Source organism: Neolamprologus multifasciatus, chromosome 14 (assembly GCF_963576455.1).
Source record: "Neolamprologus multifasciatus chromosome 14, fNeoMul1.2, whole genome shotgun sequence".
In the NCBI taxonomy this organism is placed as follows: domain Eukaryota; kingdom Metazoa; phylum Chordata; class Actinopteri; order Cichliformes; family Cichlidae; genus Neolamprologus; species Neolamprologus multifasciatus.
The window spans coordinates 14,909,042-14,927,725 of NC_140452.1; the positions used below are offsets into that span (position 1 = coordinate 14,909,042).

The 18,684-nt window shown below is 42.4% G+C and overlaps 1 protein-coding gene across 9 annotated transcripts in view; it reads left to right on the top strand.

The window, feature by feature from the left end:
- The first annotated feature begins 1,460 nt into the window (after positions 1-1,460).
- The window catches only part of aplp2 (amyloid beta (A4) precursor-like protein 2), a 51,404-nt gene continuing 34,180 nt past the window's right edge, over positions 1,461-18,684 (top strand). For 5 of the 9 annotated variants that reach the window (XM_085184371.1, XM_085184368.1, XM_085184372.1 and 2 more), the window contains exon 1: positions 1,461-1,779. In XM_085184371.1, coding sequence (XP_085040497.1) covers positions 1,708-1,779 — 72 coding nt within the window. In that variant the 5' untranslated portion in view covers positions 1,461-1,707. The remainder of the gene's footprint in view (positions 1,780-18,684) is intronic. The other 4 variants (XM_085184366.1, XM_085184369.1, XM_085184373.1 and 1 more) reach the window with 1 other exon arrangement.

Sequence of the window (18,684 nt, forward strand, 5' to 3'; positions counted from 1 at the left end):
TGGCATCCAGACCTCCACATGTACAAGACTGTTTATTTGTTTGCCACATGATGATGTACTCCTAGCCATGCTTTCTTTCAGCTTCAGTCCCATTCACAATATTACAGCATAACCTTTCTGATTTAAAAAGCTAAAAGAGAAAGCTAAACAAACTAAAGTGATGTTCTTAAATTAGAAATCTAACTAGAAAACTGAACCTTTCATGTATTACTACAGTTCAAGGTTCTGAGATTGAGTTAGTATCTCAGTACAAGTACTTTGAAATTACAATTGATGACTCACTATTGTTCACACCTCACATTAAGCAGCTGGTCAAGAAATATAAACTGAAACTTGGGTTTTACTTTAGAAGAAAGTCCTGTTTCTCATTTGAGGCAAGACAGAGCGTTGTAGTTTCTACTTTTATTATTGGACTTGATTACAGTGATGTTACTTATATGCATGTGTCCAGGGAAGACCTACGTATGCTAGTTTCCATCTATCAAGCACACTGAGATTCATTACAAGTTTTAAAACTCTTATTCACCGCTGAACATTGTATGCATGGGTTGGGTGGATTCAACCACTGGGATATTCTTATCTATAAGGTTATTGTTGGTTTGCTCCCATCTTATTTATAGACTTACATTCATCAAAATGTGTGGGAGGTCTTAGGTCCTAAGAGTTATTCATTTTACCTGTTTCAAAGGTTTGCAAATTATATATGCATTTTATACACTGTATGTATGTGTAGTATTGTTGCATTGTTTTCTTTTAGTTAAGTATGTAAAAGCTTATTCCACTAATCTGTTAAAAATATTAAATCATTGGCATCAGTATGTCAGTAAATGTGTGTAAAAGAATGTGTGTAGAGATTATGTCAAAATATTATTATTATTATTATTATTATTATTATTATTATTATTATTATTATTATGTAAACATTTTTAAAGCCAACTGTACTCCACATTTGTGGTGCAGTAATGCAAACCTGAAGATTCAGATGGGTTAAAATTATGCTTCGGGATTCTGCTCAAGCTTTTAAGATGAATAAAGTACAAGCCAAATGGTTGTGACCAGTAATGCTGCTACCTTTCATGTTGTGTTCATACATTTTATGTATACATTTATTATTATAAAAATGCAGCGGTACTGACTTTAAGTGACACATGAAAAAGAAACTCGCCCATATTCCTCGTTTCCGGAAACGTTGGCACAAAAGCTCACTGTCTGAAAATAAGTTCGTCTTTAAGTGAAGAAGTCTTATAGCCCACAGCTTATTGCAGATACATATAGTTAGGTATATTTCCTTTAGTAAATGACATTATTCCTCCAATAAGTGTCCCAATATTTTGCGTCAGCTGTTAATTCTAATGTGCTTTATATTTTGGGTGGATGGTGATTGCGCGCTAGCCGCCTGATGGCGCAGTGCGCACTGCTCCGGATCAGAGGAACCAGGGGAGGGAGGAGGCAGCAGAGGCAGAGCAGCCGCGCCACAGACACACAATCCACATTTCCAGAGGAGAGCGACAGTCAGCCCCCCCTCCAACGTTTCTGTCGAGCTCGGGTAACAAAACAAGCGAAGCAGGACTCGTCTCGCTCGTCGGGGTCTGATCATCAGATTGTTCCCTGGACTTGATTTGGTCTTTATTCTCTCGGAGGTCACCTTACAGAAATAGCTCACAGGATATAAGTTATTTACAGTAGCATTATCCGAGATCCTGGAAGATGGGTTCGGTCCCAGCGATATCTGTCCTTATTTTGGGCATTGTGGTTCCAACGTTGGCCGGCTACATTGAGGTATGTGAGAAGAAATGTTTCCTGATTTACTGTGTAGGCCTACCAGGTTAGTCTAAGATCCAAAGACCAATGTGGTAGCCTCAAGCAAAAGCTGATTATTTTTGCCCTGTCCTCACATGAGGTACTTACGGCTAAGCTTTGCCGATCTTCTAATGAATACACTATGTTACCTTGGTTGATGTGAAATATACTGATAAGACTTTTTCTCTTCCACACTCGGATTCCCACAGGTAGCGGAATGAATTCAGCAGGGAGGAAAGGGTTTATGAAATGTTTGTTACCTGCTTTTTTTTATAGTTGCAAATGCTTCGCCTTGTGTTCATACATATTAAAACTACTTAAATATTACTCAGTTTACTTCCTTTACTTCATTCTGATGCACTGATTGCAGTTTATTGGCGACTTGACCAGTGCGGGGCTCAAATGTCCTATAACGAGAACTATAGCAGGATTTGGTGCAGAGATCAAACGAAAGACAATTGGTGCTTAGTCAGGCATTTAGGGAAACATAGAACCTCTGCACTGGATCACACACAGTCATGCAGCCTGCTGTACGTCATGAATGTATAGACAATATTACAGAAAAGGGTATCTTTTGCCTTTGCAGTCTATTTTAATTGTAGCTTTTCCTGTGTCAACAGGATGTCCACCTTTTATAGCAGACTTGAGTTCCTGCTCTATAGAGTGGATAATATATTTAGAAGCACTGAATTACCTCTCAGTAGTTGATATGTTTGACATAAATGGTCCAATTGTTGGTCTCCTTGTTCAAGCACTCACGCTCTCACACTTGCACACTTATCTACGTGATGTCCTATTTTCCTGCTGGCTCACCAAAACTGTGATGCCTGCAGTGTCAGACGTGTGTGTGTCAGTGGATAACAATGCACCCATTTTCACAGCAAACATCCCCACCACCCTCCTCCCCCTCAGAGGTTAAGCATAAGTATTGCTGCTTACTGTTGAAGCAACCATGACAAAACATTTTAACGAGTTATCTTTTCCTGGCACTTGTATTTAGCAGGGAATGTTTCTCTCTCCTGTATTTGCGACCCCAAAAAAAAAAAACCTCGGCCATTTTGAGGCAGTATTGGCTGGCATTGTGTGTGGGGAAATAATGGTTATTATGTCCCCAACAAAATCTATGCTGCTGCACACTCTACAAAGATCTCTCCCCTCTGCAATGATTGCCTCCTCAGTCAGCCTTACTAACCACACGGATGTGCTGATCGATACAGGACAGACTCTCCTGAGATGATTAATGGATGAAATCAATGAATTTCCTGATCAGTCACCCAGATTAAATTCAGAAATTTATGGAAGCTGCTCTGCATCTTGACTGTAATGCACATGCTGAGGATTCCTGTGGTTTAATCGATGGGTGTCCTGGAGGACGGGCCTTTTTTCTTTGTTGGATTATTGCAGTAAAACACTGCATGGACAGAATATGGATATTCATATTTGTTTTTGCACCTGCCTTCTTTGCAAATACACTTTCTTCACAAAGAAAAAGATTTGATATTGAACCAAACTATACTGCTGTAAGGTAAAACAGAAATAAAAATGCCTTAGAGCTGAAGAAATAAGATGACAAACCCCAAGGGATAAATATTTTACAATGTATTTATTCAATTTATGATCTGAATATTCTGGATCAACATCAGTTCACAGCTTAATTTATTAAGGTAAAATACATATTCACAAAGGTTGGCTTTTTTCTAAGAATTGAGTTGAACACTGAGGTGTATCTAAACAGACACAATAATGAAGTTTTGCCCTTTCAATATAAATATCAGTAGTTTGAACCAAGCAGTCATCTTCCTCCTTTTCACTGCTGCTTTTGTTTGCTAGTGGAGTCGCTGGTGTGTGGAGATTGGGCAATGCTAATGAGGTTGTGGACGCACAGCTAAGGTAGCTGAAGCCACTGAGAGCTTCTAAGAATCACTCACTGTTGCTCAGACATGGTTGTTGCCCCTCTCATCCAATACTCACCTTCCATTGCTCCTCATTTCTTTTCAGTTGTGATTGTCAAGCTTCTAAGAATCACACTGACCATTTGTCAGGCATGGTTTCCCCCTCTTATCCAGTATTCACCTTCCGTTGTTCCTCATTTTGTTTCTGCTGTGATTGCCAAACTGCTCTCTCATTTTGTAATTCCGCCTTTTTCGTGTTTCGGGAGTAGCCTGCTGACTTCAGCTGTGCAAACAGTTTAGTTTTGTCGAATACCTGTGAGAGTGGCAGATTGTGAGCTTTTGTTTCTTCAGCTGTAGGTTAGCTTTCTCATCTGGCCATCTCTGTATTGCAGGGTTTACTGCAGAGAGGTTTGTTTTTTTTGTGTGTGTGTGTTTTGTTTACTTTTTTGACCGTTTCATTTCAGATCCAAAAAACAAGAATCAGGGTTTTTATTTTAATTTCACTCACATGTGGAGAATCATGAGTGAACAGCTGCATCTTTTCTGGAGATAATTTGGAAATGAGAAGCAGGTTTACCCAGAGAATTACGTCACACACAGGCATTCGCCAATATGGCTCCCACTGGATTAATAGAATATAGAATATCAGGAACAGCTATTACATTCAGTACATTTTATTCTCTACTTACTTAGCAAACAGTGATTATCACAACGCACACAGTGTAAAATGTAGTGTTATGCAACACCACATCACATTTTTGTGCCTGTCATTAAAAAAATGTTAGTGTTTTCCTTCCAGCTGGCCTGTAGCATCAGATACATCATCATGTTTCTAAGCTCAAGGCAAGACAGAACTTGTATGGAAGAGACAGCAGTGCTAACTCATGTTAGTAGAGTGACTTTGGCAAAACTCTGTTTATAAACATGCATTGTCAGAATAGCCTTAGAGGAATGGACAAGCAGAGGTAATCGAGAGAAGATTTTTTTTTCCAATATACCCCCTCTGCAAAAAAAAAAAAAATGTTTGGAGGGCTGAGGTTATTCCTCTTTCAGCAATGTCTTCTCATCAGCCAAAGCCTGTGTGCGAGCTTATAGGCAAGCTGATATTAAAGTGTGCTTTCAAGTGTATTTGCTCTGAATATGGGCTGATAGTGAACAATTGCATGTGAATGACTGCCCCCACTTGGTTGTGATTGTTGGGGCGGGAGCTATGGAGCTGTCGGTTAGCAGGCTTGAATGATTTCCTATGAAGGCCTTTTGTGTGTCCTTGAATAGCCTGAGACAACCCAGGGTGTCCTTACCATACGGAGGGGATCTCGATGCCCAGCAGAAATAAGGACAAAGACTGCTGGCGATGTTTTATCTGGGAGCATTTGCATTTGATAATGATCTGTCAATATAACATAGTGGGTGGTGGAGCACAGTTAAAGCCTTCCATAGGCTGGTGCTTTTCTTTGCTCTGTAAGCTGTAAAGATTGCCTTTTTGACCTCCACGTTCAGCCATGTCAGTCAAGGTGAAGGCGGTGACATGTGCTCCATCAGCAGAGCATCAGCCTCACCCGCCCTTGAATTTGTAGATTAGCACCTAAAACCTTGCTTTCAATTGTTGGGACAGCTCCGTATCCCATGAATCCTCTTAGTGACAAGAAACACTGGGTGCTTATAGATCTGCAAAGGGAATGGTACTAATCCCAGAAACCCTGCCCCAACACACACTCATACACTCACCGATTTCACTCGCCCACACAGTGAGACCCTCATTTCCACACCCTGCAGAGGCAAACTGACTTCAAAGTGGCACAGAAAACAGTGAGTCACCTGTGTGTAATATCAGAGGCGTTCGCTCAACACTGAAGTCTGCTCTATGGCTAACAGTAGGAAGGTATGTCTGATTGAATCTAAGCCCTTAATCTCTGTCCTTTCATTTCCTCAAAGATACCTTCCTGCCACTCGGTTCATCTAGACTTTTCTGTCTCCGTCTGTCTCTCCGTCTTTCTTTTCACTGCCTGATTCTTGGCTGATTCTTCCTCCAAGCTTGTGCATGTCTCCTGGAGCGATTCCATCGACAGACACACTCGCGGCTCATCCCGAGGATTTAAATAGAGAGGCCTCATCAGGCGAGCCTTGTTCTCACGATGCCAGGCTTTGTCTCCGAGGCTCTGCGTGTGCCCTAATTATCCAAAGTGAGCAGAGTTGTCTTTTTTTCTTTTTTGCAACTGGAAATGTGTCTGCGTGTGGGTGTGTGTTTGTGCACCTGAGTCCTCTTGCAGCTCTGCTCATCACATATTTAGTCAGTTTTTCTCGATGAGAGATCCAGGGCGATGGGGACTTGGCTTGGAGTCAGTGGGTTCAAATGAAGACACCCATGGCTGCACATCACTTAAGTTGCATCAGGCCCTCTGCCATATGTAGGACAATCTGCACAGCCATAACAATCTACCCCATGTATATGCAGCCAAGGTGAACGGCACTACACCTGTGTCTGTGTATTCTCAACAATAGCCTGGCTCAGCACAGATGCCAAGATGTCAGTTTGTATGCCACAGTGCTCAGGAATGCATAGCCTGAAGTCCAAAGGCCTCACTTTATTGTGCTGTGAGCAGCTCTGTTCCTGTGATAGCACTGAAAGTAACTATACACTGTGGCGAGTTCAGCAGACAAACACATGCCTTTTAATCCGTTTTAAAGGAGCCCTGCCATTTCGGACTTTATTTTTTAATGTAGTTTCTGTTTGACAAAGAGAAGTCAGTCAGTGTAGGCTGGATAAACCCTGTCAACCCCCTACTCGGTTTGAACGTGGGTTTGTGTGTGTTTGTTTGTCCCCACAGCTCAGTGAGTCACTCTTGCTGCTTGCAATTTTCTTCCCATGAATAAAATATCTGGTGTGCTATCTATGAGTTACAGTGCACTCGTGTCTGTGCTTATGGCCCCACCTGTCTCACCCTTAGTCCCTGCTTGTCCATATGAGAGGAGGACTTTGTCTACTGTCCCCTCCCCTCGCTCCTGGTCTTATTCAGGTGTGCAGATCAGTGAGTCATGTGCAGGCGCGAGCGAGGCCTTTGCACTGATTTGTCTGTGTTTTTTTTTTTTCCTCTTTTCTTTTCTTTTCTTTTCTTTTTTTCCTTGCACACAGTGGGATAAAACGGAGGCAGGCAGCAAAGAATCAAAGAGCCAGTTTAACTGTGTGCCAGGCATTGTTTCCTGCTGTTTGCATGTTCATTTGCATCACAACATGTAAAAGCAAAAATTACTCAAGGGGTGTTTTTTTTCCCCCCTCAATCTGTTTGAACCCATCTTCAACTGAATTTTGTCTCTTGACAAACAAGAGGAGTGAAATCAGACCTAGTTTTCCAAACTTCAATCATAATGGATGTCTTTTCTTGGATGCCATTTTTCGTTTCTTTATTTGTGTGTGTGAGAGAGCTTGTGGGCTGGTCTGTTTTTCTTTTTTTGTGTGGCTATATTTGTGTCTCTGTCATTATTTTCCACGGTGTGTGCTTGCAGCATGCTGGGAGGTCATATCTTTTGGTGTGTTGTGTCTTGGTGTCGCATTGAGCGTGCTTTGGGGCGTGATGGGGATGATCACAGACACAGTGACTGCTCTGTTGTTGTTTTGGGATGGCTTAGGTCCCATTTGATTAGGTTTTTCTCTTAACTTAAACTGCATGCACAGGTATAAGCACAGAGTGCCCTTTTTTGATTGGTTAATGCGTGAAAGGTGGTAGTCTTGTCTTGATAAGCAGGCTGAATGACTGGCAAGCTATTTTGCTGCCATAGTGCTCTGTTTTGCTGAGAGCACTGCACAAATGCTCCACCCACTGCCAGGGAAAACAGAGCATGCTAGTTCCAGCTCCCTCCCTGTCCGTCTTCCTGCTTACTGGGCTTCTTACATATCTCTTCCCACTTTGCTTCTGTGCCTGTAGTAGAAATGCTATCATCCAAATTGAAACCAAGGACAGCACAGACTTCATCCTTTTCTTTTATCCTCTTTTTGTCCCCTCCCCCTCCTCCTGTGTGTGTGTCTGTGTGTGTGTAAAGAGATGAAAATGTCAGAACAGTTAGAGATAGAAGCATTGCAGTGTAACTATATACCCCCAGAGAGAGGCCTGCTTCGGGTGCTACTGCTTCTCCTGCTGCCGTCGCCATCGCTGGTACTCGAGCTATGTGACGGCCCTGTTAGCAACCAGTCTGATACAGCACTTTCTCAAGGAGAACGTGGCCAAGGACAAACAGCAGCCCTGTAGGATGCTTCCCTGGGGACTAAGACATAACAAGGGAAGATTGTACCCATAAAAGAGAGAAGGTGAAAAGGGAAAACCTGGCATTGAAGCATGAGATGTATTTTTTCCTTTGATCGAATACAGAAAAACATTTTTCCTTTGAGTTTTGCGCCCCCATAATTATCTGTTCTGCTCCTATATTCATGCACTGCAATTAATTCAGTAATACTACTTCAAGCATGGTGGAGAGCTACAGGCTGCCGATCCCCTCCCTGCCCTCACAATGGGAATAAATGATAGATTTTTGTGTGTTGTATAGATTAAGGAGAGGCTAAAACATGGGAATGTAGTGTAGTTTGGAAATAAGGGGGTATTTCAGGATATTTACATTTAAATATTTTTAGGAATATATGTTTATTTTACAGGGTCAGGTAGGCAAAAGGACAGACTTGTGAATGGGGATTATTTTTCAATTTTCTTTTTGAAGGAATTGAACTTGTCTTTACAAATCATATTTCTTTCACAATGCCCTAATACAGAGGTCGGCAACCTGCGGCTCTTTAGTCCTTATACTGCGGCTCCGCGTGGTTTGGGAAAATAAATCTGAAGTGTATTTTATTTATGTTAGTTCATTTTTAACTTGTAGTTCTAAATTGGAAGATTATTGTGATATTGAAATATAAAAATAAAATTATATTCTATTATTTTTTTTCATCGCTCAAAATAAGCGTCACACTCGCGGAAGCCGGTGTTGTGCCAAAGTAGGTATCCCCGACAGAATTTGTTTCCCCTGTGCTGGGAGCACGCAAGAAGTACTGATGTTTTCATTTTGTGAAAAATTTGTATCGTTACATTACCATTCAGTTTGAGGGTTACAACAGAAAATTATATATTTATTGCTCACGGGTGTCAGGTGGGATTATTTTAATAAACCATTAACATTTTGGCTGATAACTATTTTTATTCTCCTGTAACTTTACTATATAAAGAGCTAAATCCTCCAAAGTTTCAGGAGTAATGCGTCATAATAAGAAGTGTTTGTGAACAAAAAATCAGCAATGTGGGATACTGTTTGTCCGTGATTTACACAGGGGGAACATATTGTGGCAGGGTCAGCCTGATATTATTTGTATCCCACTATAACTTCGTTGTATAAAGAGCTAACATCTCAAAAATGTCAGGAGTAGTTAGTCATTATAAGAAGTGTTTGTAAACTAAAAATCAACAATGTGGGATACTATTTGTCCGTGATTTGGACAGTCCAGCGTGTGCTTCCGACGCAGGGGAAACAAATTCTGTCGGGGATACCTAGTTTGGCACGACACCTGTATACCCGGCGAAACGCCGTGCATTTATCGAGACTTTCAACCCCAGGTAGGCCAATTATGGCTCTTCGGATCCACATTATGTCAGCAGCTATTCTCCACCGTGAACTATGTTAAAAACAAACACCGCTCACGCCTCACAGATGACAGCTTACAGTCCTGCGTGAAGATGAAAATGACTTCGTACAGCCCCGATTTGCAGACGTTGTGCGCAGAGGTTCAGGAGGAGAAGTCCCATTGTAAACATATCGCGGCAGACCCGACGATGTTTGCATGAACATGCTTTACAGTATCTCTTTATTGACCACTTTTCACACACGGTTGGTGTACGCATACAGCCGGCTGTAGCTTTGCAGCTCACAGCCCGACACATACCAACAAAACAGCACGGATAGCACAGACGTTAAGGCGGCGAGGCGTGGTTGCGGGTGCCGCTCAGGTGCGTCCGTCTCCCCTGCAGCGGCGCTGCAGACCACGCCCCGCCACAACAGTTTTTGTTTGCTACAAGGATCATTTTAGTTCAGCTGGATGTCTTTCCTTTTGTTCTTTAAGAGTTCAAAATGTGTTAATTACATAAATGAAATGTAATTTTCTCTGTAGCACTTCATGGATTTCATAAGCAACATACCTTAGTTGTTCACACAAAGCATAAAGGTAAAAAACAATATATACAGTATTATCTTCATTTTAGATGTCAAAAAGTATTTGCGGCTCCCAGTGTTTTCTTTTGCGTGGAAGCCGGGTCCAAATGGCTCTTTGGGTGTTAAAGGTTGCTGACCCCTGCCCTAATAAGATGCCTGTTCTGTCAAGCAGTATTCTAGTTTATTTATAATTAAACACAGAAAAGCAGCAGATCCTCATGTTGGTGAAGCTGGCCTTTTTAAACTAAAATTTGCAGTTCATATTCTGTTGGTAAGCTACTCAATTAATCAGCAAATTGTTCCTGCACTGAAAAGTCCCCTGAGCCTATTCATTGCTGCTTACAGTGTGTGTTACTGGGTATTGCTGCATGCTCTGGGCCTGATTTTTAGGAAGTATACTTAGCATTCGGTACCCGACTTTCATCCAGCCAGATCTGATATTAGCCAAGCTTTGACCCTCTTATTATCCTGGTAGTATTTGTCTTTTTAATTCTCCAACCAATGACCAGTATAGGTTTCCATTACCTGTTACAAGAGTTACTATCAGCCCACTGCGAAATGACTCTTGAAGCAACAATGACTGCGCATCAAGCCGTGAATTTAGAAGTGCTGTCAGATCACAAGTTGGAGGACTTTTGTTTGACATTATGTGTAAATTAATTTTTTTGTTGGAGCCATTTCAATTTTATGCATTTCTGGCCTGAAATGGGACTTCTTTTCTTTTTCATTACAAAACTGCAGTTAATGAATGCTTCTGTTGCACACCTCAATCAGCCATTTTGATCTGAGATAAATCCCAATCAAGCACTCTAGAGAATTCCATTAGTTTGAGATATGAATATGGCTCCGAGCAGGAATCTGAAATAGTCTGCTGTTTTCAGACAAACCCATTAAAAGTCATTTGATCTTCTGCAGCTAATTATAGAGCCTTGTGAGCTGCTAGCTGCCTTCAGCAAACTCCACCTCCTCCATTCCCCACCTTCCCTCCAACCACTCCCCTCAGTGTTCATCACATCCCATCCTTATGTTTCATATTTAGAATCAGTGCGCTATTATTGAGGTGCTTGGAGCTGACAGGCAGGCTCTGCGGCCCAGTCATATGAGGGCAAAGGGATTTGTCAGCCTCATACTATTTGTCATTGTGCTTATTTAGATTTGGGATCTCACCCAGACAAGTAGCAGGATACCGCAGCAGGGTTTGACGGGCCGTACACTGCAGGGAAAGGAACAGGAGGTGGCAAAGCAAGGTCAGACAGTTGACAAAAAGCCAGTAGTAGACAGGCTTGGAGATGGATGCTCCTGCTGTGAAGTATGTGCCTTCTCTATAGGGACGTGACTGATTAGCTTTTGGCCTCAGCACGTCTCACTAGAGTTATAATCTTCACTAGTCTGATTGAAATCCCTTTGCCCTCCCCCTGCTGAGAGGCCGAGGGAGGGCAGAGCAGAGCTTAATGACAGATAAGCATATCTATATTACATCCATCATGTTCCCCTGGTAAAGATGGCCTCCCTTGCATTGCCTGGAGCTGCGCAGGCTAATACAGACGTGTGGGCTGTGTCTCTGCTCCACTGCTCAGGATCTGCAGGGGAGTAGGAGAGGCAGGGAGCTCTGCAATCAGAGCACAGAGTCATTTAAAGTCAGCTTGGGTGGTCATAGGAGAGCGACACTGCATGCCGCGGCCAAAGTCAAACTCAGTCGCCATCCATAGCATGCCTCCAAGTAGCAATCAGAGTTAGAGAGAAAGATAATACAACTTCAGTAAGAGATGAAAAATTAATTTAATACAAAATGTAGGACTTTTAATATTTTCTTTCTCTTGAAAATCCATTTTAACATGAAATCCTCAGGGCTTATGGTACATGTAAAATTGTAATATGAGAATGATGAAGGCTGTCTCGCAGTTCATTGATGATAATGTTCCTGTGAGTAAGATTCAGACTGCTGGTCTGTCAGTGCTCCACATTTGGGAAAATGAACATTTGATATTTTGTATGATAAAATGACTTCATTTGAAAAGTTGTATTTTGTTCTCTAACTTTTGTGACAAAGTGATAGAGAGGAGTCCAATTAACTCAGATCTGAGATTTGCGTTTGAACAGCAGTGCTAAAAGTCACAAACATTAAGCTGGTCAGTCTTCAAATATCTTCTGGGTGTCTTCAGGGAAAGTGCTGGAATTTTGTTGGTTGTAAAACCTCTTGGGCTGTTTCATTGTTATTGACCAGCAACACAACCGCTTTCAGCACCACTGCGCTTGACTAATCAGTGACATTTAGCATAGCCGACCTCTCCCTGAACTTTTCTAATCCTTTAGAAAGCATGGATGTTTTGGGGTGGTTAATCATTTAGACTTTATTTATAACCAGGTTTGTCAGCTGGAAAGGTCTCTTCTCCTGTGGGGGAGCTCCTGTAGTCAAAATGCTACCATTTGCTATTTACTGGATGTCAGAGTAAAACAGGCTACTTGACATTTGCATTTTTCATTTGGTTTCTTAATACTGAACCCCACAATGTTAAATCCCTGGTATCACTGGACAGGTCAACAGCCTTCTCCTCATACACCGTGAATCTGTAAGCTGCTATCATTTCCTGTTGTCACACATTTTGGAAACATTGCTACATGCCCTTGATCTCCTCCTTTCTCCAGCAGTTTTCTGGCTGCACTCCTGCCCCAGGATGGCCTCACCGCAACTCATGGCTGCATGATAGCGAGCGAATGTGATATTTCCATGTTGCCCTTGAAGCTGCTTGCTGTCAAGGTCGGCTCACGCTGAGCACCATTCCCCCCGCCAGCCCTCTGATTTAGACACTACACTATGTTCTTCCTCTGCTCTCTTCTCTACTGCACCGCACATTTTGGACAAATTGGCTATTTTATGTCTTACTTTGTTCACTAGAACAGTCCGTCCTTGTGCTTCCTTCACCCGGCTCTCCTCTCAATATACTACTCGTCAATTGCACCTCTCACCTCATAGCTGCTTTTTCCTCCTCACTTCCCCAGTTTCTCTTCTGCTTGCTTAACAATTACATGCTCATTAATTGAGGGAGTTCAGGCAGCTGAGAGAGACATCAGTGACAGGGCTGGAGGCCTTGCTGAGGTACCCTGTTACTGGTTCCTTTATTGACAAGTCTGCCTGCCTGTCTGCCAGCCTCCCTGGTTCTGAGGAGCAGCGGTGTGGTGCTGCATGCTGATGAGCATGAAGTCATCCAGCAGAAAAATGAAAAGGCAAGAGTGGGAGTGACGAAAGGAAGGAATGATGCAAGGTAGGAAGGAAAGATCCAGTTGTGTTTTCACTCAACTTGGAGGACATGAAAAGAAGAGAAGCTAAAGAAAGTGAAGGAGCACAGGTCATTTTTCCAAAATCCCCTCTCCTCAGCATGAGAGATTAGGTGACTATGCTCTAGCAGACGAGAAAGAGGCACACTCCTGTGTCTAATCCTCCCTTTTTAAACTGCTGAGAGTGCAGTACAAAGTAGGGGAAGAGTCTGCATCCACATAAAGTGGCCTGTGGAAAACACAGGCACATAGTTCAAAACAAGCTGAGCCACGTCTAACAGTTGCCTAAGCTCCAAATCTCCCGTGAAGCCACTTCTGGAGTCCTCCCCACCACCTGCTTTTCCGTGCCTGGTTATCACTTTTAACTGAGCTATCGCTTCATAACATGACTTCAAATCCCTCACAAAAAGCCTGCATTAACTCATTAACTTGTCTGCCTTGGTGCCACTAGGCTGACCGCACACATGACACTCGCAAGCACACAGCCCATCCATGTTTACTCAACTCACTGACTAAAAAGCGCTTCCCACACAGGGGCTTTTAATAAATGCGCAGCCGGTGGCCAGTTTAATCATGCTAATGTGTATGTTACACCGGACAGCGTGTCGGCTATTTGATCTCAACTGGTTCACGAGAAAGAGCTGGGAGAAGAATATACAGGGGAGGAAGAATCTGAAGGGAAGGAAAAACATGAGAAAATGGTAAATTTAGCAGTAAGTAACAAGAAGGAAGCAGTTGTGAGGAAAGAGTAGGGCAACATTTTTTTTTAGTATAAATCGTATTATTAATGTTGTTATTATTACAACAGAGGAGCCTCCTGTCAAGCCAAGTATATATGCATTCTTTTGACTTAGTGGTGAGGTTAGATGTTATGTCTATTTTAGTCATAAACATCTGGCATAGTGATGTCAAGAATGTAATCCGCTCCAGGACACGTGGATCGTAAGCTGGGATAGAGAGGGCTGAGAGGGTCGTCAGCTCACATGGCTCAAAGAGGGAGTGAGACATACGGACAGAGCGGGGGAAAAACAGGCCGAGAGGTAAATGTATAGCGATGGCTGAGGGAAGAGGAGATAAGCTAGCAGAGAGTTGTCCAGAGCACTCAAAGTGAAAAGAGATGAAAGGAGGGGGATGAAGAATTGAAGGGATTGCTCATGCTGAGAGCTTTTAGTGGGCAGAAGAGAAGAATGGGTGATTGTGGTGACAGGAGCTCTGCGGAAGAGACACGCATGCTCAGCATACCGCGCAGCTGTGAAGATGCTGCAATAAATTCACCTGAAAATGGACCTCAATCATCACAGTCCTTGAGTCATTAGCGCAAAAATGAAAAGCAATTATCTTCTTCCTGGAAGAAATGGTTTAAACTCTGGTACATTACTTATGCAATCATGCACCTGTTTGGGTGCTGTGGGTAAAGCCCTCGGTGTAATTATCACTTGATCGTTGCAGCACCAGACTTATTTCCAGTAATTTCTCTAACTTATTTTAATCCATATGCCAACCTTCTGTGCACAGAACATCAAGGATCTTAGACTCTGAAATTTCAGCATGTTTTGTTGTTTTTCACAAAATGATAAATTCTTAAATTCAATTACCTATTAAAAGTAAGAATTGTGACTCTTAAGTAGCAATCACCAATTTATAGTCTTGCGCTCTCTTTATTTCCCATTTTAAAGCTATTGTGACAGCTCATTGCTGTGCTTTACGAGCCAGCCCAGGAGAGACACAGATCAATTTTTCATGATGGATAATTATTGAGATGGTTTTGCGATAGATGGCAGACTCTGTTTTATTCTCTAATAGTAGCATTCTTCAGCCCTGCCTCTGGCCTTCAGCACCTCTTTGTTGCTGTATGCCCTCCCCGACTTCTCTTGACAGTGATTGGACTAACAAGGCAGCTGTAGTCAGCCCCTTGCAATCACTTGACGGTGTTTCTTCCCAAATTTGGCAGCATGCACTGCAAATTCTACTCCCCAAGCAGAATCAAAAGAAATTTGCTTCCTTCCTCCATCTACTGCTCCATTCACTGTGCTCGCTGCCTCGTGCTCATCAACCAGAGAAAAACCAATCTGCTCTGTATGTAGCTAATCTAACCAGGTAGGAGGGAAGACCAAATGCAATATTATGATGGCTGTGGATGGTCCTCAGGCAATGTTTGATAGGGCTGGAGAGGTGAACGGGTTGGAGAAATATTCCAGGGAGATGAATGCCGTCTGAAATCTATGTCAAGAGGGGCTGTGGTGGAAATGGCTCTTCATTTCCCTCCTGCTCTGCTCTGCTCGCCTCGCTTCAGCAGCAGCTCCTGCCCTCACAATGAAAGAATAATAAAACACAGGATGCAGCAGGCATCCTCATGTCAGCCATCAGTAACTGAACAAACGGGCATCTGAACAGCAGCTCAGTGTGTCTGACGTGCCACAGATAACAGCTGAGAGAGAGATGGTGTGACCACACAGCACTGACAGCATTCATGTGAGAAAATGTATTACAGGGAAAGCCTGCGTGAAGATTTAAATGGAGAGGAGTGAAAACCTTTTTCCTGTGATGTCAGAGAGTGGACACGTTAATCGTATCCGTGGACTTTTTTTTTTTGTCCCTTTGGTTAACCTATTGGACTCAGGTTATGGATACATGATGCACACTTTGCATGGACTCATGTTTTTGTCTCTGATACACTTGGACCATCTAACCATATTGTCTAAAGGCAAATTCTACCTTTGTATTGGTTATTAGATTTCTTGACCACTAAGGTCAAGAAATCTCAACTCATGTATGGTGTAGAGAGTCAGACTCAGCATTTCCATGAATGTATCGATCATGTTCATGTGTATGGGGGCGATTGTGGCTCAAGAGTTGGGAGTTGCCTACTGGTGGTGGTCAGAGGGCCCGGTGGCGCCAGTGTCTGGCATCCTCGCCTCTGTCAGTGCGCCCCAGGGTGGCTGTGGCTACAATGTAGCTTGCCATCACCCAAATACAGGCCATTTACAGTAAAGAAACAGGTTGATTTGCAGCAATGCACAATGCAGCCCTGTTATCAATTTCAGTTTGCCAGCACAGCTGGGGGTACTAACACTGTGGGTGTTGGCGATAAAAATTAAAAAACCCACAAAGCCATTCTGCATTCGGAAGGCCTTTCACCACCTAGTCCCAAATTAATGCAGTGATAGGATAAAATCCTCACAGCTGTGAGAACTTCTACAAACCCTTGGTAGTATTTTCTAATCTCAGAGGCACTCAAAGTCTTAGATCTGTTTCTTTAGCCATTTTCCCACATGAACACAGACAATATCAGGGGAATGAAGTCAGCACTTTGTCTGAAGTTGTCCTTTCTCACCTGTAGCACAGAGCAGAAGATAGATCTTCAATCTTCAAATAGATTTTCACTACTGGAATTACTTTGATTTAGTTGAGAGGGCTCCCTGGAAAGAGCATGCAGGAGGCAACACATATCCTGTCTTCTTGAACCACATAATTAGCTTTAGATAACTGGCAGGATAACACCACAGAGTTTGACGCTGCTTATATTTCCATCCATCCACCTCCCCATATCCAGTTAAGGGTTACAGGAGGGTGGAGCTTACCCCAGCTACCATAGACCTGAGGAAAATGGACACAGACACGGGAAAAACCCTGACTGTTTTGCACCCTTATTTCCCATAATCCTTCACCCAACCAGTTGGTGCATTCAAACCCAGGACCTTCTTGCTGTGAGGCTAACCACTATGCCACCATGCTGCCTACTCCCTATATTTATTGATGAAATGATAATGTAAATATCACATGGCTCTTACACTACCTACAATAACATCAGCTAACTCACTATATAAACCCACGTTACCTGCTTGTCCTGTAAACATGCCATTGCAGACTGGAATCACTTTGAATACCTTATTTGCAATGTAAATGTCACAGAAGCAGCTTGTTTACCTGTTTTAATCAGCTTTCTGGTAGAATTCTTTATCAAGCGAATGAACCTTTAAATCTATTTCACCGTTGTAATCCCACTCTGAGCTCACAGTTGTAACACTTCATCGAATGAAATGCAGTCCTAATGAGGATCGTTTCTCTTGACAAAACAACCGACTCTCATCAAGTTTGTGAGTGTTTATTTTTTTTCTCTGAATAAGCTCCATTGGTCAGGGCGAGCCTGCAAGACAAGACCCCACAGGCCCACCAACTGGAGCTGCATATAAATAGCCCAGACGCACCTTCTCCCCAGTGAAAAGACTGGAAGGAAAAAAGTACTTTGCTCTAATTAACAGTGTTTTTTTTTTCTTTCCTCTTGGCCTAGTATCTCTCCACTTCCCTACATTTACATTTACATGGCAGCCTTTTAGTCGGCTCTTGTGTCCACAACCTCTTAAAATGAGACGTAGCACAATTACAAGGTAATGATAACAAGGAGCATACAGTTAGGAGTGCAGAGATGAGAGTGACAGCAAGCAGGCAATATTCTTGTGACAATACGGTGATCCTTTAAGAGAGCAGAGGAGAGGAAAACAAACATGAGTGAAGTAGATGTCAGCCTTCTTTTTTTGTTAGAGCAGTTTATAGCAAGCAAAGGAGGGAAAAAAGAGAGATGGCATTTGTAGGATTGAGCAGTGAGAGGCTGCCATGAAGTTCATCTTGAAGAGATGCATTTTCAGGCTGAAAATGTGAAGTGACTATGAAGGCCCACTAATAGGGTCCCAGCTGCTTGACAGTGCTACATTTGGAAATGATATTGAGTGACTGTATATATTAGGAAGCTGCAAAAATGGTCAGAGTACCAGCTAAATCTTAAAATTGGCTGCTAAGCATACAGAGTCTGGGTGAAGCAATGTGGTGATGCTTTTATGAAAGTCAGCCCGCCTGGGATCTTTTTAACTCTGTGAAAGGTTTAAAGCAGACTGCATTCAGACACAATGTGAATTTGAATTTGCTCTCACTTTGACGGCTGAAGCGATTTTGCAGTCATCGGCTTTTCACCACAAAAAGCCAACAGACAAATACTCTGACTTGCAGGTCCTCCACTTTCACACATGTTCGTCCAGACTAATTTAGTTTCATTCCTGTCAGGGAATCGTACATCAGCATGGAAAGATTTAAAAACATTCACTGGAATGAACATCTGGTAAAAGTCAGATCTTTATTTGCATCCAAATATGTTTTTCCAGTTAAATCACTACATTTGTGGGCAGCTTGGAGGTTTGACAGGTGGTGGTAATGATGTTTTTGGTAAAGTTGATGAGCTAGTTATTCTTCCTTATTTGTATTTGCAACAGCCATTTAATTTAAAATACATCCCAGTCCCCCCACGATCCTGAATTGGATAAGCAAAAGGTGGGTGGATGTTTGCTAATGTATGTGAATGTAGTCAAACTCAGCCCTGTTTTGCAGCCTTATTTCCCATAATCCTTCACCTCTAAATCGTTTCACATATTGCAGAAATAGTACAACCACACTGTAAACGTGGATAAACACTGACTTTCCCACTGATGCTGCTGTTTTACCTAGAAATTTCTTTTTATGTGGTAAATAGCAGTGCAGT